The sequence below is a fragment of the Pagrus major genome, chromosome 11, assembly GCF_040436345.1.
Source record: "Pagrus major chromosome 11, Pma_NU_1.0".
NCBI lineage: Eukaryota > Metazoa > Chordata > Actinopteri > Spariformes > Sparidae > Pagrus > Pagrus major.
Window position 1 is genome coordinate 19350509 of NC_133225.1, and position 20883 is coordinate 19371391.

Sequence of the window (20883 nt, forward strand, 5' to 3'; positions counted from 1 at the left end):
GATTTATCGGTTGGGCTCTCGACTTAATCTTCTCCTGTGACTGAAGAAAGCGACTTGGTGTATTCCACAAAATGTTGAAATATCCTTAACATGAGGCAGCGTTCAGTGTGACAAAAACAAAAAAGACAAGAAACTGGTCTGGTTGGAATAAATTTATTTGATCTGTCTGTAAACAAGGTGATAAATCAATTTATGGCATTTCTTGGTTTTTATGCATATGAAATCAGATGCATTAAAGAGACTGTATCCCAGATGTAAGAAAATAAAGTGGTGAGGAAAAAGGAAATTAACATAAATCGGCAAACAGGACTTGAAACAGGTTTTTTTTTTTTTATGAGTACACATATCCCACAAGGCCTAAACAGTGGAGCTGAAGCTAAAAGAAAAAAAAAGTGCCAATGAAATGACTTCTTGGTGGACAGTGGGTAAAATCCATCTTACAACAGCAACAGATCTCTCTATATTATGGCACAGGATACACAGGTTCTGCAGTTACATTTCGACAAGACAACCATAAGCGTCTTTGTTCCAACCAATCCCATCTCCCATTGAGTGTCATTTCTACTTTGAAAGTGTTTTTTTTTTTGTCAGTTGGACGTTACAGTTAGCAGTACTGAGCGCGGACAGACCGTGTGATACCCCAGAGCTCGGCTGACTTTAGAGTAGAAGGCAATTTATTCCACAGTTTTGTAGTTGTCAACACAGCATGGGTTTGTACAAATGCAGTCATTTGTTTCTACACAAAAAAAAAAAATGAATGAGAATTTCCTTCAGATACTCCTACCCTTACCTCCCCGAAGCTTCTTTTTTTTGTGTTTTTTAACTGTAGTAAGTATTACTGTCTGGTTAGCGTTTCCTTCATCAGAAAAAAGTTAGCAGTCATCCTTCACATGATTTAGAGCAATTGTATAAACACCCGAGCTTTGACTACACTTGGTCCTATAAAAAGAAAAAAAATTCAAACTGGACACATTCCAGATGGTTATATGCTGGGATTTCTACTGTCCAAAAATGGCAGCCTTTGAAAGAACAAAATAAAAAAAATATATTACAGGAGCTGGCAAACAAAAACAGTATTAAGTGCCTGAGCCATTGTTACTGTGGAATGTCCATGGGTTTTTCGTGTAGTCAGGGAGGTTGTGATGACGGGAGGAGAGGCTACCAGCATCTGGACGACACCAACGTTCGCAAATCCAGCTCATGATCATTAACTGAGCTGATCTGAGCATCCCCCCACACACACACACACTAACCCCCTTTGTGTATAAAATGTAGTCAGGACAGAACAGTGAATCTGAAAAGAGAGGGGGTTAGGGGACTGGTTGGGAGGTGTGTAGTGTTTGATGAAGAGGAGAGTCTCCTGTGAGGTTTGTGTTGTCGCCTGCTTTGAGCAAACAGGATGGGGAAATGGGAAAAGGGGAGGAACTGAAAATTTTGGCAGGAGGGAGCGTGGTGGGGGGATAGTGGTGGGTGTGAGAGGGAAACGACAGTGGACCAAGATATGCAAACAGTCTGTCCTCCCGGACATGGTTGGGGAAATATAAGAGGAAGACATGACGAGCTTTGTTACCGCTCAAGTGCTCCAAAGGCATCGGCTGCTCAGGGAGGGAGTGTGTATGATCGGGATTAGGTAATGGGCACCATGACAGAGAGAAATGAAAAAATATCTACTTCAAATTGACGCTATAGCCTTCACTGTGCAGGTGTTTGGCCAGAATATTTTTTTTGCTGGTCTTAGTACAGATTTGTCATGACATCCTTTTAGCAACATGCTCATCTTTGCTATGGATCAACTTATAGTGCTTAAAGGGGGAGAGTACACAGCGCAAGTGTGTTGAGGGAAGAGGACGGGTTAGGGGAAGATGACAACAAAATATGGGATAACAAATGGGGAGGAGAAAGGCAGAAAAAAAAAAACAAAGTAACTACAGACTAGGACTGGAAGTAGTGTGAAATGCAACAGGGTGGCAAGGGTGAGCTGCTAGGTGGCTGGGTACAGGCTGCTTTAGTATCCGGACTTCCTCAGGTATTCAGCCATCTGAAATGCTTTCTTGTTGAGCTGCCCTCCATGGACACCTTCCTTCCCCATGACAAAAACCAATGCTGGAGTACACAAAGGAAAAAAAGCAACAAAATAAATGAACAGACATGGTGATAGCAGGGCTGGAAAATAAAACACTTTTTGCCACCTTGCTAAATGTGGGGCTACATCATTGAGAACAGAGCCTGGACCCTGCGCTTGTTAGAAATGCTCCTGAAACTTTGTTTAATGGGACTGTTAGGGCGGGAAACATGGGCTTGATGGTAATTTGTTTTACTTTTTTTGTCTGTTTTTTCAAGTTTTGTGTTTTTTGTTTTCCTTTTCATTTGTTTTTCTCTCCCTCAACTACGCCACATAAGCTACGTCAAAATTAAACTAAAACCCTGAATCCCTCAAGTATTTTGCCATCGAGTATGCCTTCTTATTCAATCCGCCTCCATGGACCCCTTCTTTGCCCATTACCAAGACCAAGACTGAAAGAAAAGAGACAGAGAAGGAACATTTAGAGAAGGTGCGGAGATCACACAAGTGAAAAGAGATGAGTACAGAGCCCAAAGCAGCAGGCAGACGAGACAGCTACAGAGGACGACAATGGCACAAAAAGCACAGCGGCGCTTTGGTCTTGAGGCTGTACTGAGCCTAACCATTCATTTTCTTATCAGTGCTGCTGGCGGTGAAACAACAAGACGTCACACGTTACAATTAGGAAGACAGAGTGCGAGTAGAGCAGGTGAATACATGTAAAAGACGCATGCAAAGCGGTTTGTCTGGACACTTGTGAGGACCATCCTGGCAGAGGCTCACAGCTTTAGCTTCTGTTGACTCAACTTCAATATCTAGGTTGATTTTTCATGGACTGTTGATAAAAGAAGCCAATTTCCCACATAAGCGTGCTCTGGCCTCAGTGTAAGCATCATTACTGGACTGGGGCTAAACCAAGGCACCGCTGACTGGGGGTTTTTTTTTTATATACTGTAGTGTTATTTTTCTTAACAGATGTTTCTGTCTGCCCAGGGACTACTAGCTTATAACCAACTTGCAGCTAAGAAGCTGTGCATTGTCCCTGTCAAATAAACAAATATTTAATAGACTGAAATTGACTAAAAGCAATCATGCATGAGGTGCAACAACCCTAACCCTTTAGTGTAAAATTTTTTAAAAAAAATTCACACCAAAGCTGGGCAATTAATTCAATGTGTTAGTTAAAAATGAAAACATTCATTTCAGCTGACAAGAAAAATGAAAGCCTCTAAATAATTGATCAAATCCACATTGCTCATGAGAAAATCTCTTCTGAAAGCACAAATAGCAATGACCTAAATATAATCACCATATTTCTATATTGATGTATTGCTCTGCCGTATCTCGGCAATCATCCCCAGCTCAAATTTGCACTATGAATGGGAACAGGGCACAAAACTGGCATCAGCCACCAGCCAAATGCTGGTAAATTATGCTAGTGCCTGGTAGATTTGTTACCAGCCAAAGAAAACAACTGATCTATTGGTCGCTGGTAATATTTAAACATTCAACTATTTGGCTGTTTAAAAAAAAGTTAATTTTGCACCATGAATGGTCAGTAAACTTAAGCTTCTGAATCAGATCAGCTTCTTTGCCCATTTTAGTAAAACAAGCAACCAGGCATTTGGATTTGGTGCAGAGCTACATAAAAGGATAGCTTGGTGTTCATCTCCAAGTCTGCTCTAAACTACTGGAGTTTACTGCACTCCACTTGAAGAGCCAAGTCTTTATCGTTTCATCTGTAATCAATTCACACCATGCCAGCAGCAAAGAATAGAAAAGTGAAACTACTGAATACTAACAACCATAACTAATGCAGCACACATGCAGATACAGGAACATGCTTGTGGTACCTCTCCTCAATACATGTAAAAGACCTGAAGTGCCTGAGTAAGTATTTCAACTAGAACACAGTGGAAGCATGTGAGCAGGGTGGCAAATCCATACTTTTGAGGGCAGGAGGTGTGTTAACCAGGAAGGAGGAAGACGCATGCAGTTCAGGAAGTTTTTAGGAAATCCTGGCCCAAAGAGTGAGCCAAGTGTGTGCAGAATACAAACCAGGTACAGTCTCAGCTGCAAGTTTTTGTAGTGTCTGGGACAAGTGGGGAGGACAGGAAATCGGGGCCCATACAGGCAACATGAAGACTGGCACAACTCTCTGGCAAGTCCCTTAGAAGGACTTAAATTGGTACCAATTTTTGTGAGATACAAAGGGCTATCATTGCTAATTTAAAAGAGCTGACAGCAAAGTGTTATTTAGAGCTACTTGTAAGGATCTGTAGTATATACGGTTTCAATTCTCAGGATTACACGTGATTAATGCGTCAAATCTACATTTCATATAAAGCAGAATAGCTATTAATTAGGTTCAAATTTTACACATTTGCATGAAGCACGTCATTTAACAATTATCAGCCTTCAAACAGATCTGTGAGTGAGGTGTGACCTCTTTGGTCAATTGTTTAAGCTATGCAGAGCACAAATCAAGTGCCAGATTTGTTGTGGTTGTGCTTGAAAGCATCCCGCTCGTAGAAGTTACAGCCAACTACTGCATCTTCAATTTGACTGATTAAATGTACTGAAATGTACTGAAATATGGATTATACTAGGTTTAATTATGCTATATTATTTCCTCAAAGGATATAAAGCAATAATATTCTTTAAGTTTTATCATATATCTCATTATTTGTGAAAGTGAAAATCTGAATCTTAAATAAATCAGGAAAAAGGACAAGTTAAATTTGAACAGAATTGTATCAGAAGGACAATAAATGCCAGGAACAAGGAACCATAAAATCTGTCTAGACAACAGATAAACAAGATCAATAGCAAAGACGGGCAAGTGCGAGAAATGTAAAAAAAATTTAGGCTTGTGACTTGTTTAGCTGTAAGATGGCTAATATTTCTTAGTAATGCTAACTGGACTGGATCATTCATATTAAATTTAACTGCAATACACCTGTAACCGACAAAACTAAAGGCATGGAGGACAGTCATAATTTAAGGAAATTCCTCTTTACCCTAACCCAATGAACAAACTGAGTGTTCCTACAGATTACATTTAGCTTAGGCGCACTTGTTCCCCATCATTATCAAATGACATTCAATGGTAACATCCTTCGATTTACACACTTAACACCTGTGTTTGTTTCATATATTGAGGAAAGGTGCATTCAAGATAAATCTCCACATGCACAGACAACACAGAAGTTATAAATGTGGCTAAACTAAGGGCACTTTATCAAAGCAAGCTACGGCATCACTGCGGCACTACTTAAATGTATGCCACTAACACTGAACATGGGGCTCACCTTTGCCAGCTCTGCCTACAGAAACGTTGTATGTTGGCTCTCCTCCTTGACTTTTTGTCCGGATGTCCATTGTCCAGTCACCGTCAACAGGGAGGCTGTCTCTGATTACGGAGCACTTTTTACTGCCTAAGGTCAGCCCATTCGTGAAGAAAGCTTCGCGGTCCTTTCCTGTTAACACATCGATTTCTTCAGGCTAAAAGGGGAACAAAATAAAGAAGTCAGATACATGTATATCTCTGCCAATCTTAATGCTAAATGCCCAACACTTCAGAGAGACTCTCTCGAGTATGTTCTGTTTTCCTTCGAGATTATTTGTGGGTGTTTTTGAATGCTCTCATTGAACACAATTCTCATCTATTGCTCCATAGTGTGGGCGCTGTGAAGCCTTCTGAGACTGATTAAGTGCCACACAAATAAACAGTTTAATTTCTCTGTCTCTCCTCTTATTTTTCCTTTTCCTCTCCAAGCCATACGTTACAGTGCTCTTAAAGTACTGAAAACTGGAGCGGCAACTATTAATCTAATCGCCAAATATTTTATTATCTGATTCCAGCTTCTTACATGTGACTATTTTCTGGTTTCTTTACTCCTCTGTGCCAGGAAACTGAATATCTTTGGGTTGTGGACAGCACAAGACATTTGAGGATGTAATCTTGGGCTTCGGGAATACTAATCAACATTTTTCACCAAATCAATAATTTAGGATGCGTTTTTACTTTTGACAGAATTTCAAATTATGAGTTAAAACCTTTTATGCTGCCAACTTCCAATATGGTTTTTATAGTTTTCGAACACTGATAATTCAAAGTCGGAGTAAATCGCTTTTAGTTTGTTACCGATTACATTTAAGATTGCTTAAAATTTTGGGTCCGTCAGCTGCATGTAATTTTGGTAATCTAGGATTTACAGTATAACTGTACAACACTCTACATTAGGGCAGGAGCTAAATATGAAAAGTTTAAAATATATGCTTCATGTGCATGTACACATGATACATTACAGACCTGGAAACAAATCTAAATGATCGAAAAAAACTTTAACACCAACACCTCATTTCCATAATCACACATCAAAAATTACCCAAGTAAAATGATAACTACATTTTAGTTGGACAGAATATTTGCATGTGAAACACATGCAAGAGACTGCTTCTGTAACTGGCCTAGATGTTATGTACAGGTGTGATTCAATAAGGAAGTGGGTTGCACTGTTTATGATTCTGGATTCTGGTTATCACTCATGATCTTACATTACTGGTTAATACCCGTGTGTTTCAGTTCCTTAGTTGGATGAATTACCTTTTTTTCATTAACCAAAATAATCCAAACTTCTCAAATGCATCATTATTTAATGTCTTAAAGATGGCCATCTATCACTTAATCTAAATTAACACATGAAACTACAATGATAAAGATCTAACTATAAGTATTGCTAATAAAGAAAAGCCTATGTTTAGTATTTGACTACGAATGTGTTGCAAATTTTGTTATTTTGAAACTCTTTGCCAAATCGGTCAAGACGGTAGATGGTACTCAAGTATTGAGAAAGGATGACCAGATGAAAAAAAAAAGTGCATGGTCAGTTTAAAGACACAGCTGACTCCTTTATACTATCACCAGCACGTCCTGAAATCTCAGAGGCCCACTACAGCTGACAAAAACATTATGCTGAGAACTCCTTTATAAAAGCCTGACCCTAGTGCAAATATTCCAGTTTGTGACTCCTGCTGCCTACATGTACAAAATGTGTATTTCACCGCCCTGTCGTAAATAAAACATGTACATTAAACTGGGGTTAGTCTTTGTACCAATTGCAGAACAAAAGGCGTCGCCCCTGAACTCCAGAACTGCACAGTCATGGCACACATGAAACCCTTCAAGGAAAAAAAACGGGAAACTCAAAGGATTTCCATTGGCTCAGACAGCGTTAGCATGGCGGCTAGCTACATGTTGGGGCCGGGTTAGCTTTTTTTTTTAATTAACATCCACGTCTTTTCTCACGGGGGCTTTTCTATTCCCGCATGAAACTTGCACCACGGTTTCACATGCTGTGGGTTAGTTCTCCGCACTCGTCCAGTCGAGTTTGTTTAGCAAATGTACATCCACGGGTGCGGGGGGGGAAAACAGGTTGGGGAACCATTAGCTTTAGCTTCACATCGGATTTTACACAAGCACAAGAAACCACGAGTTTCAATTTCAGACCACTTGTGTCCTCAGCAGATAACGTTAACCTGCCCCGGTGGCCGGGCCGGACACTCCCAAGTAACAGCGGCACAGTCGTTCATACTTCACTAGTCTGGAGCATGGCTCATCATTTCATGGCTAACAGGCTCTTTAACACGACGATCCGTCCCTTACATTCACTCTAGGACTCATTATGCGTTAACCTGCACGCAAATATTTAAATTACCGACTAATAATTTATTTAACAGACAAAATGGAGGCTCAAGGAAGCAGCCGAAACGATTGTTTAGTCAAGTTATATTCACATGAATCCTGCCATCTACCGAGGTGCGGATATTTAAAAACGCAAAAATACGCGGGGGACACATTTAACCGCTGCTACACACGCAAACCGAGAGCAAACGTCTCGATTAGCCTCCGTGAACGAAATGAATAAGAAACTGGGAGTGTATCCGCCATCTTGGAAAATAAGGGGCGGTAGCGCAGTGTGATTCACAGAAGCCGAGTAGGAAAAAACGAGAGGGACCAGCAGCAGGCGGACACGCCAAGAACGCATGTGAACACCGCCAACTTTGCGCTATTAGCGTTAGCTCGTAATGATTTTCCAATGGGGATGACCGGCCTGATTTGAGCTAGCCTTGAGCTATGGTTTACTAAATCAACGATACCGTTATACCGCTGGTAGACGATGCTGTCCGCCAGAGAAACTGCATGTTTTAGTAAACAAAATCCCGGAGGAATTGATTGTATTGGGAAATGATTTGGAGTAAAATCCTGAAATTGGCCATGCTTTTGTCCGACTCGCTCATCTTATGTGACCGGTACAACAAGCAAACACGGCTAGTGGAAGCTAGCTTACTTGCTAAGCTAGCTCTTTTAGCTCGAGTTCGCGGTACCGTTAAGTCATTGGCGTCAGTTCCCTCTGGCTGCTTTGGCAGATATTAAATGGAAAATGATGTGGAAATTGAATCCATGTGTTAAGTTAATTCTACTGCAAATAGATAAAACGCCATTGACTGGTGGTTTGTTAAATAAGCAACGGTGCATACGTGCCAATGCATCTTGTGTGTGTGACCACCGGATACCATGTGTACCACACACTGCTCGCCTTATCCTCATTCAACAAGGCCTGGCTATGCAGTGAAACGCACCGGCGTGCAATATGTGCATTTTCCTCCTGTGTAACCCTCGATGCTGACATACAGGGTTATACTCACCGTTATGTTGGCGAAGGTACCGCCGGCATGGGATGCCCAGACGTATTTGGCGTCCGTGTAACCAACAATGGCCGAATCCTGGCAGCTGCCATCAGCCATCAGGTTGTCCACGTAGCTGTTCCAGGACATGTTTGTGAAATTAGTTCTAAGATGAAAAAAGACGAAGGGTCAAGTTGAGTCACAAACGTCTCTTGAGCGACGAAGAAACTGCGAGGAAGCTGTTTTTATCAGTGGTTTAACGGGCCTCCAGCAAGCAGAACCCCCCGGCTCCGTCACGTCCCGGCTTTCTTCTGGTCTAGGCAATGAAGAGAAGCCGCTGGAATCGGACAGGCGCTTGGGTGTAGTCCTCACTAAATCACTCCGCCCGGGTCGTTCTTCGCCCGGCTACCTCATTGCATAATATACTGCGGAGCGGATGGATACATCGTGGCAGCAAGCAAGACAGCCTATTTTTCTCAGCTGCATCAATGATTTGTGTCAACATGCCATTCTTGTTATTTTGGGGGAGATTAAACCAGACAAAATGGAAAACATAATTATGTGCACAGCTTCAAATGTGCAAAGCAGAATCTTATTCGCTACTGTAAATGTTTGAGACTTATATTTCACCAGTTTGCTTTACAAATATTCATTATAAGGGATGTAAAATAGTTTTTAGTGCATGATTCACATTATTTACTAATAGTAATCACTGAATTCACATTGGCTTCTTCCTCTTTTGCTAAGCACCAAATCACTGTTGTTTCACAATACTGTATGTTCGTGACATAATGCAGTTTTATCCAGGTCTTGGTTTCAGGTTCATGTGATAATACCCCATTTTACTGGGCAAGTGGATGCATACAAATTATTAATGCTGGATCTTTTTTTCTTCCTTCTTTTCAATAGGCCAGGATTCATTAGGGTCACTCATCATGCACTGAGACACAGGGAAACACCCTCTAAAGGCCACTAAATCACTGCAGGGTAAAAAAACAGAGTGACAGCTACACACTCATGATGCTAATGAGTCACTCTGGAGCTCCAATACACGTGGTTGAAACATCTTTGGATGACGGGAGATATCCGGCTTACCCTTAAGGTGGGATAAATCAGTATGTTCCTAAACAATCCTACGTGTGAGCCTCTATTAGGCTGCATTCCTTTTCATTATGTCTGAGAGAGAAGCTGTATTTCCATATATGTGCGTATGTTTACATTTTAAGCATAGCTTACACTCCAGAATGATTGAGCAGCACTGATGTGGTCCAGTTTATTCATTTTTTTTTTCTTCTGTGCTACCATTTTAGTCCGGGATACATCATAATCCTTGTGTATACATTACCTGGTGTGATTTATGTAAAATTTAACTTATTCCAAATGCAGTACTTTATTGGTATTTGAATTAACTTGATAGGCTTTTTTTCCTTGAATCCCGGCTCCCCTGGGCGGAACTGAGCTACATGTCGAAGTATCCTTGAGCAAGATACTGAACCCCAAAATTGCTCCTGATGTGCAGATGGCACCTTAAGTGGCAGCCTCTGCCATCAGAAAGGGCCCTGTGATGAGCTGGCAACTCGTCCAGGGGTGTACCCTGGCCTTCGCCCATAGAGTAACTGGGATTGGCTCCAGTAACCCCCGCAACCCCCTGAAAGGGGGATAAGGCGGTAACATCCCCGCGACCCTCACAGAAAAAGCGGCAGATAATGAGATGAGATGAGGCTTTTTTTCCTTTTTTTTGAGCTCACATAAAGCTTAAACAAAGCAAGAAAGACGTATACCAGCTGATGAACACTTGTTATTTGTTGGATCTAACCTGTGACTTCTCTTGTACAGGGCTGCGTCAAAATATCGGGCTACCGTGCGCTGTATGTGTCTGTGTTTGTGTTTTCTCCATGGAAACCATTAAGAAGGTCGCCACATGACTTTTTATGATCTTGCTATCCTTTTCTTCCTCTTCCACACTCATCAGTGTGAACTAACTATAAAATGAGCAGAACAAAAAGCAGACTGTAACATTTGCTTTTTGTCAACTGAAAAGGAAAACTGATATGTTTAGTAGTTCATCGCAAGTATCTGAAAAGCTGCATTGCTTCTGTTATTTGGGAAATTTATGTCTTTGACATTCATCCAGGGAAGTTTTTTTATCCAACTCAACTCTTTTTCAGCACCATGGACCCTGGTCCAAGCTTATATATCAAAGTATAGCATACTTTATATTTCCCACGTTCCCACGTTCCCACGTTAACCTACTTCTGTTGAGCAGGTGTACAAAAGCATAAATAGCTTCTGTCAATACATAATCAACTGCAGTTAAAGTATGCATGGAGAGCATTAATCTCTGACTTTCGGCGCTCGTGCATGAAAAACATGCATGAAAAACAGACATATTCAAAGCGTCCCAGATGGATTATGTTGGGGAAAATGCAGGTTAAGTGTTGGAAAAGTGAACTCAAATCAATCTGCAGATTTTGGGAACAAACAAAATATAAAACACCAGCAAGAAGAGACTCACTTACACTCAGACTAATGTTAAAAGAAAAACTATACAACAGATGCAAGTGAAATTTCTAAACTTCACTGAGCTCAGTCCATATTGCACAGATAATGTGCCACATACACAGCTTCCTTCATCTGAGTCTCATCATGTGACAGTTTCATCTTCATCTAGAACCTTCCAGTGAACTCTTTCTCTTCCTCCCTCCCTGTGGAAGAATGAGCGCCATAGAAGTTATTAATTGACCAGGCACAAGGAAGTTAGCGGGTCAGAAACACTTGTCCATCAGCCAGCCACACCCATCTCCTGTTCTCTCATTGGATGCCGTCAGTTTCCATGGCCACCTCTGTTTTGCACTTCTGCTCTGTCAAAATAGTACCACTCACAGCCAAACCACTCAGGCTACGCATGAGTCATGGAGATAGAGAAAAGAGCCAAGTTGTTTGCTTTAGAAAAAGGCTTGGTTTAAACAGTGACATTAGCATAGTGTTTTATCATCGCAGCAGCTGGATAACACAGAGATTAACACAGCAAGTAGCAATTCCCTGGTTTTCCTGCTAAGCTATCTCAGCTGTGACCAGATATAAACAATGTTAAAGAGAACAGGTCAGTAACGTGCACACTCTGACACCTGTCAGCTCAGCATGCAGATGCATAAACCATGTGGCTGCAACCGATTTACAACTTCAAGCGCATGTTTCCTTGAGACACATTATCCTTTTTCCGTCTCCCCCACTTTACCATACAGATATTTATAATGAAGAAGAAAACCTTAAGACTACTAGGAAGTAAAAGTAAACTTTTTAAAAACACAGCAGTAATACCATTACCTAGCTAGTTGCTGACAGCCAGTATTGTGTGCCTTTATGGCCTGTGACCCCATAAAACAAGGCAATGCACACTTGTGATCTCCTGTCACAAGCTACTGCAGAGTCCTGAACATGACCCCAACATGTTTATCCAATAAGCAAAATTGTAAACCATAAGTTAGAAAACTTAAAGTTTGTATTTAGCATTTTTACATTCACTGTTTTTAGAGGATAATGGTGGGAATATTTTTGATATTGTCAACAAATCCCATGAAAAGACTAAAAACCAACAATGTATCAACACGACAATGTTTCGACTTCCCTACCCTTTTGGCGTCCCTCAACCTAGAGCTTATTTGCTACTATGGAAGACATAAATTATTATCTTAAAAACAGGCCACAAATAACTTTCACAGTAACTTTTAGCAAACATATCCCAGCCAGGAGGAAATAATGCTTTTGTTTGGGACTATTTTCAGTGGTGGATGAATACACATTTTGTGCATTATTGAATGTTTCTTGCAGGAAAGTGTATGTAGGATTGGCTAAAACCAAACTATAGTATCATGTATCGTATTGTAGGAACATCACGCAGGGCAGAAATGTTCCTCATTAGGCCTTGTTCAGACCAAATCCTGCGTTGCATCAAAAACGTCAGTCCCCCAATGTCAACTTTAGGAGAAACACAACCCTGTGGTGGCCAGTCAAATAAGCCAGCAATCAGACTGGCACACAACAGTATTGTTTTTGAAGCCATCTCAACTACATTTATAAAATGATGCTATGAATATAGCCTAGCAGTGGTGGACTCAGGATGTTTGAGGGGCAGGGGAGAAAAAATAAAAAGGGCACCAGCACACAAACTGTACCAGCAGGGGAGGAGAAATACTCTGAAGCTTGTTGCAGATGCAGAAAGCCTCTCTGAAAGAGTAAATGCACCCAAGCCAGTAGCCAGAAAGCAGGCAAAGGTTCATGGACCAAACGATAATACTTTCACAGTTGTCTCCTCCCAAACCACCGCACAATCCTGTGCTAATTGCCACAATGCCTGATTTGGTCTGAATGAGGCCTTGATGTGTTTTCAACAGCTGAGGTTGAGGTCTATGGCACAGAGGAATATAAGGTTTTTCAGGATTTGACTACAGAGACGATACTCAGTAAGATAAGGATCAGGTCATTTGTGGTTTTGCTCTATTTTATAGGATTATATGACAGTAGAAAATACAGACACATAAATGTCTCAATTTCAGTAAAAAGGATTTATGTAGAATTCATTGATTTCTCGTCAACAGTGTGAGTTTAAGGGACGTTGGGAGGTCTTTGTCATGCATTTTGAATTTTTCATCTATTTTTTGTTCTTAGAGGCAGAGTTCCATATTTTCTTCAGGCCATAAAAACCTCATCTTTGGTCTCATTGCAACACATGTGTTGATCAACACTCCTAACACATGTTAATCAATAAGTAAACACTGAAATGAGAGCAAGAATAAGCTTTTTTTCTTAGGTGATCAATATTATAAGCAACCAATAGGAGAGAGGTCAAAGGTCGGAGCCACAGCTGCCTGACAGGGTTTGAAGTTACCCCTGAAGTTATCGGTCCTGACAGTAACTACGACTCTGCAGGAGGCTCGGCTTTGTCTCGTATAGTCTGAACACAATCCAGGCCATTTTTCACCTCAATTGGACAAAATAATTTATTCATGACCCTGGTTCACTTTTTGTCTTGCATAGCATTAGAAATACTATTTTTAACTCACATAGATGAACACTCTCAAAGGTCGATATGCTTTGGTGTATTTTTAATAAGACGTATCGTTAAATAAATAATAATTCCACTCCGTGACACGTGATTGCCTGAACCTGGGATTTCATGCTCAAATCACACTGTTTTGACATATATCTTTCATTTCTTACATTTTTAATTGATTGGACAACTCACTATAGTTAAACAAGATGAGCGATGCTTCTGTAAAGCTAATAAAGAGGAGTTTCACATACTTTTCCTTACAGGTTGGCAGAGCTTCATCAGCATGAGCGTGCCGTGCACATCCTAAAACAAATCTCAACATAACAACCATGATTTAAGAGTAACCAAGCTCTCCATTGTCTTTCCTACTGGGAGCAGCTCGGGTGCAGTGCATTAAATATTGAGCAGCAGCAGGTAGGGAAGATGGAGCGTTGGAGCTGCTCTGTTCCTAGAAAATGTCTCCTCTCTGCTCACCAGGTCCCGGGCCTGTCACACACAAAGGAAATCAATAGTAGGCAAGGATGGGGGGGCAACAGAGGATGCATAGCACGCGTCCTGACCATTTGAGAGGTACAGTGGAAAACATAGGCTTTGACAGATGAGCTGTCAGAGGTGGTTTCATGTGATGAGTGTCCTTTCAAGAATGTGTACAAAGGACATTTACTCAACGAGGTCAGAGCAGAGCTGCAAAAACACCATTATTTTTCAATAGCATATCTCATGTAACTTGGGATAAAACATGTGACAATCAGCTTGCCTTGCTCCGGTAACCTTTGCCCCCTGAGAGAGGTCAACGTGGGAGATCAAAGGTGGTCCATCTGCAGGGCCAGCTGAGTCAGTCTGCATGTGTTAGACTCAGCAGGACATACAATGAGGCAGTCTTTTCAGAGGCCTGCATCCCCCCCATCTGTGGAATGGATCAACACCACCATTGATCATGACTGCAACGCGTGGATGTCACACACTCATGCAAATTAAAAAAAAACAAGCACATACACACATGTTCTCATGTAAAATGTGGATATGTGTTTGCACATGATGTTCAGTCACCACACACAGACACGGTGAGGTTACGTAAACCTGTAGCATGCTGAGGGCAGTGGGTTAGTATGGATTTGAATAGCGATGATGCGGCCAGACGGCCTCGCCTAGAGAGAAAACAGGCTTAAGAAATACAGACCAAATATCTATAAGACCTTTGTCTTATTTATTTACAGTCCTTATAGTGAAGGTTTAACAATGAATCTGTCAGTAAGAAACTGATTTTTAAACATTTTGAGTTGCACTTTTGATAATGCTTTATTATCAAAGTACAAATACTTTTATAGGCATCTGTACCTTGAGTGAGTATTTACTTTTCTGACAACTTTATTCTTTCACTACCTACATGAGGGGAATTATTGATTATTTTTATTTTGGGTCATTGCACGCCGCCTTCCAAACATAACAAGACTGATTTCAACCTATCAGTGCGTATCACGCGCAGCAGATGCAGCAAGACTGAAACAAACAGAGAGGGAGACTTGAATGGGGAGAAAAGGCGTCTCAGTGTCTCATATCTGCAGAGACCCTGCAGCTCTCTGCCTGGATTTTCTTATTTACTAATTTTTTTTCTATGCTTGGGACGTTTAACGACCCAAAATGTCGGTATTTGACATCCTGGGAATGAGACTTAACAATCAACTATCTTTTGGCGTGTTTAAGAACAAATCGGACAAATCCTTCTGATTCATCAATATGACGTGAGGTTCGGTTAGTTTTGCACAGAAATGGCTGGTAGAAATGTCCTTCACAGGGATGCTTTTTACTTTTATTTCAGAGCCTGTACTGACTTACTTTTACTTGAGTAAAGAAGTTGAATCAGTACTTCTACTTTTACCAGAATCAAAGTATCTGTACTTCTACTGGAGTAAAGAAAGTGTGTACTTTTGCAACCTCTGAACAGTTTCAAGAAACTTAAGTAATGCTTGTTACAAGGTCCTTGATATAAAGCGTTACTGCACCTTTAATAAATCTCAGAAATAAATCCATCAAAATGTGCATAAGAAATACTTCCTGAATGGCTCAGCTGCTTTGGTATGAAACCCTGCCGGCCTTACTGTTTCCTGGTCCTCCTTTTGGTTTGTAAACCTCTTTTTCTCTTGCTCGCTCCATAAAAATGCTTGAGGAATGTGGACGCCCACATTTTGTTTTTCTTAAAGAAGGTCAGTTACAGTAAAATGACGAAAGAATCCCACCGACTTCATCTGTTTATGTCCTTCAATTCTCAAGAGCACTTGAAGGAGCACCTAACATTAGGCGTGTTACTAACAGACTTTTATTACATTTTCAGTCTCTTAGGAAGGACAGAGTTGTTGTTTTTCAGTGCAACAAGCTACTGTACATCCAGTCCTCCTTACTGGTAGCGTGGTCTGATAACGTACAGACTGGATATAAAGCCCCACTGTTCTGCACAGATGAATAGTCATGATTCATAGAGGAGGATGAACTGAGTCTCACTCAGATGGACATTTTCATGGTCGGATCAGTTTCACCGTTTCACTCAAAGTCTCTCTTAACTTTTTCTGCTCTATGATGCATCTTATCTTGCTTTCAACTCTTATTAACTGAGATAAATTAAAACTTCTTCTAGCCCCCAGTTTAGGTCACAAAGAAGGAAGTGAACCATAAATGGTTAAATAATTAAGGAGGGGTGGTCCGGCTGTAAAGTGTGAAAAGAGGTCCCCTTTAAATCCATCTAATGACAATGATTGTGTTTTCCACATCGTTAAACCAAAGCAAAGCTAAAGTACATTAATCCTTTTGTCTAGCGCGGCTTTCCCTGATTTGTACAGACTCATGCCAGCAGAATCACTGTAATGTAAACACACTGTTTAACCTTGTAATGCACCGTGACATGCATGTGGTCATTTCAAATCAGCTGTCAGTGAACATTTTCTGCTCCGATGAATTTTATGCCCACTGCCTGCGTCCTCTAACATTTATTCAGAGTTTAGACCACATCACTTCTGTGGACCGCAGGATTGTTCTCAGGAAAGACTTACTCTTCCTGATGCTCAACAAAAGTAAAATGGGCCTTTGTTTGTCAGAGATCACGACTTTAAATAAAAGTACACATAAAAAAAGATTTTATTACCAGTCAGCATTTTATTGTTTATCCACTGTTCAACCACTTGTAGAGTACTTTGAAATGCATTTTGACTTGTTTGACAGGTGCTATATAAATAAAGTTTGATTTGATTCAATGCTGTGTTTGATTGCACATAAAAACTTGTGATTCCCGTCTTTCTAACAAGTAAATTATAGTGTAGAGTGTACGATGTTTATATTATAGTATCTTTCAAATTATTCCAGTGGCATACGTGTGTGTGTGGTGTTTCCTCAGGTCAGATCTGAGGTCACTGTGACTTGGACTCAAGTCGGAACTTGAAATAAAAAAAGGTTACAAGGTATTTTACATTCACATCGCTGAATATCCATTATTATAATACAATTTAATTCAATGTTGTGCTTTTTGAAAGGTTAGATAAACAGGCCAATAACATCATTTATGATTATTATATAGTCACAGCAGCCATTTTCCCCTATCATCACCATAAGGGTGGTAAGCTCAAATATGGAACAGCTGTAAACGTAAGAAATCTGACAAATCGTTATCATTTCACCACTTACTGATTGATCAGCAACTAAAAACACAATGGTCAGCAAAAATCTGGAGGGACATCGTCCAATTTTCGAGGTTAAAACAACGTAATTGATAATCAAATATGTGTTTTACCCTGAAATATGGCCTGATGCCCCTCCAAATTTTCACCATTGTTCATCTTTTCAGTTGTTGATCATCCTGGAAGTGGTGAATCGACAACAATTTGTCAGATTTCCTACGTTTATAGGAATTGCAACCAAAAACACGGCATTTGGCATGGCACGTGAGTTTTCTTGTCGTTAAGACTGGATCCTGCAGGTAATACTGCAGTATCTTAGGGGGGCGGGTGGTAAGGACTAACTTGAAATGACACAACCTGCGACTTGACTTGGGACTTGCTAAAGACATGAATCAAATGACTTGAGTCACGTGTCTGTTTGCTAGTCAAGAGATCTGTCACATTTGCTGTGTTAAATTTGTATGATTTAAAGCTACCGATGTTGCTAAACAGCTATAGACAAGCCTTTATCACAGGTGTTTTGGTGCCTTGAATGCACAGACGTTGGTGATGACACTTTACACTTCTGTAAAGGAGCGCAGCTGAACCCCCTGTCATGGTGTTGCAGGTGGATTAAAGCCTCCATCATATCCACTCAAGCACTTAATGTCAAACCCATCAAGTGCAATGAAAGGTGAACTTTTCATTTCAGTCTGTGAACTTTAGAGCAGCTCTGGCTTTTCTGGAAAATGTTCATTTATGGGGAAAAGGAATCCTGGGAAACTAAACTGAGAGGCTCCTCTGCAGCGTGTTTGTTTTGTTTGTTTTACTGCTCATTTGATTACCCCAACAGTAAACATACGTCCAAATGCTTCCAGTCAGGTGTTCATGACTCTGAAGGCGACCACTTGTGAGGGCCCAGCGCCGAGTGATGCTGCGGTTATTTTTTCCATGGCTCAACGACAAACTCCCTTTAACAGCAAACAGTTCAGCACCTGGTTTGTCCTTTGACCACCACACCTACTGACATGTACACGTGTTTACAGGTCATACTCTATGTGAAACACCCACAGTTAAACATGCACACACACCCAATTCCAAAACCACCACACACACACAACACCCACACACACACAGACACACACCACCACCACCACCAGAAAAGTTTCCTGAAAAGAGCAGCTGTCATTTGCAAGTCAAATGAATAATAAATGGGAAGCGCCACTGCAATGTACAGCACTTTGTGTGTGAGTGTGTGTGTGTGTGTGTGTGTGTGTGTGTGTGTGTGTGTGTGTGTGTGTGTGTGTGTGTTTGCATTGGTCAAGCAGTTTGAAGTCTGACAGAGATTTTCTGCTGCGGCTGGTTTTAATGTAACTTCGTCAAGATGGTGTAAAGTTGCAAATATGTACCAAGTAATATGTTCTCATGTGACAGAGCATCTCTTTTCTATCTCTCAGTAACTCTTTAAATTGTGTACGATCTGGCCAGAATCTTAGTTTAAAACATTCAAAAAAATGAACGAACACTATCAACAGAGTGTGAAGAAACAACAGTGCCGTTGTGATGTCAAAGGCGTCTATATATATTAGGCTGCGGAGATGTCTACTGAAGTCAGCATGCTAACTCGCTAGCCGCAACTCGTCCCATCTGTAATACAGCTTTGTACCAACAAGAGACAATAGTCCGATAGCCTCGGTAGTTTCAGCCAGCAGATGTATGCCAGTTGTAAGCATAGTAAATTGACAAAATAAATGTTCAAAATGTCAAGAAATAAACTACTCTTACTCCTATTTTCCCCTGTAAACCTTCTGAATACAAGTTTCTCTCTTTTACCGAACTGAGACGAGCTTGATTGCCTCATTATATCTTTAAACTCCACATAAACTAAATAAAGAGCTAAGTAGCTAACGGTAGGTAGCAAAGTGCAGCAGTTTCAGGCTAATCTGGTGATGTGCTGTTTTATTTATTTTATTTTTTTTGAAGCCACCTTTGAATTCTGTCAATATTCTGCAAATTACACCTTTAAATTATGGGCTGACAATTTCATAGTAATATGAAGAAATTGCTAAGAAATAACTAGAATTACCAGGAATTACCATATTTAGCATTTGTATGCCTTATCTTCTCATACAGGCTACACAGGCTGTTAGCAATACCAAGTTGTGTGGTCTCATATTTTGAGAGTCAAGTTCCACGACACAGCCAGGTACTTTCAGTGTAATAAACCTGATATATCTGTAATTTCCATTTCAAGGTGATCCTGTACACTTCATGTGAAGGTCACTGTGTCATTCTCTATGTAAATTGCCTGTATCTTCCTGTGAGTGTTCATGTTACACATTACAGGCAGTGAAACGCTAACAACAGCGACTTTTTTTATGATACCTGTCTTCAGGCAGTATTTGGAAAATATTTACATATTTCATCCAAATGGGTTACCAGGCAGGCTGCACAGGCCATGGGAAAGTGATTACAACAAAGGTGCTTGTCACCATGCTCTTATTTAAGTTGAAACTACCCAAGAAACAATGCACACTACACTTTACAGGTAGTGGAAAAGGAAAACATGAGACCATGCAGTCTGTCTTCACAGTGCAATCAGGAGGACAAGCGCTAAATACTCAGTTACTACCAAAGTACTCGGCCAATGACAGCTTAATTGACATATTACTACTGACCAAACCTTTTTATTCTGCATTCATTTTACTCTGTAATTATCCAGTACTTTACAGCAGTTCCTTGAAACTACCACAACTTGTCATAACTTCATTTTACTGATTTCAGTTTTGTCATTTCTTAGCTATTTCTTCATATCACCTGGCCTGTAAATGAAACGCTTACCCTCTTTTCTTCTTTGGTTCTGACCATCATTATATCCCTGCAAATCTATATCTAATCTTTTCATATATACTTTACTCTTTTTAAAAATATTTTCTTATTTGATTTTGATTTGATTTTAGTTGATTTACAAAAGACACAAATTAAAGGTACTATATATGAGAAAAGTTGACTTTTGGGTCTCGTATTGTATTGTTATTGTAGGACGGGTTGGCCACCATCCCAAAGCGTCAGTTTTTGAGATGTTAGGAATGAGACTCAAAAATATTTTTTTCTAACAAAAAGCACCTTTAACATACACATAAGCAATAATAAAATGTGATGGGGCAGGAGACCTCCAGAAGGGCTTGATCAGGGCACATTAGTGCATTTAAAAAGAAAGAAAACAATGTGAAAGGGATGGGTAAAAGAGAGCAATAAAAGAAAAGACGAAAGATAAAATTGCACAATAGCAGAAATACATTCAAGTACAAAAAGCAATTAAATAAAATAATTACTTTGTTCAGCTATATGTTATAAAGACAGAAATATTCTGAGTGCGCAGTATGTGCTGTGCTGTTTCATTGCTCAGTGACAACACCTTGTGGCCGCGGCTG

At 40.4% G+C, this 20883-nt stretch overlaps 1 protein-coding gene across 2 annotated transcripts; it reads right to left on the reverse strand.

The window, feature by feature from the left end:
- Nucleotides 1–137: 137 nt before the first annotated feature.
- LOC141004472 (profilin-2-like) lies at nucleotides 138–9119 on the reverse strand. 2 transcript variants are annotated; one of them, XM_073475973.1, is made up of 3 exons: nucleotides 8774–9119; nucleotides 5374–5566; nucleotides 138–2103 (listed from the first exon to the last, which is right to left on the reverse strand). In XM_073475973.1, the coding sequence occupies exons 1-3, from the start codon at nucleotides 8900–8902 to the stop codon at nucleotides 2006–2008; spliced, it is 420 nt and encodes a 139-aa protein (XP_073332074.1). In that variant the 5' UTR covers nucleotides 8903–9119; the 3' UTR covers nucleotides 138–2005. The 2 variants fall into 2 exon arrangements, with proteins under 2 accessions (XP_073332074.1, XP_073332075.1); XM_073475974.1 differs by lacking the exon at nucleotides 138–2103 and adding an exon at nucleotides 2324–2514 and having other exon boundaries at nucleotides 8774–8986.
- Between the last annotated feature and the right edge of the window lie 11764 nt (nucleotides 9120–20883).

What these genes read in the sequence shown, in the direction of transcription:
- LOC141004472 (XM_073475973.1), bottom strand. Translation starts at nt 8,902, where the DNA reads ATGTCCTGGAACAGCTACGTGGACAACCTGATGGCTGATGGCAGCTGC. An exon ending in GTACCTTCGCCAACATAACG is followed by an intron (nt 5,567 to 8,773) that starts GTGAGTATAACC and finishes TTCCCCTTTTAG; the next exon opens with CCTGAAGAAATCGATGTGTT. An exon ending in TGTAGGCAGAGCTGGCAAAG is followed by an intron (nt 2,104 to 5,373) that starts GTGAGCCCCATG and finishes TGTGTACTCCAG; the next exon opens with CATTGGTTTTTGTCATGGGG.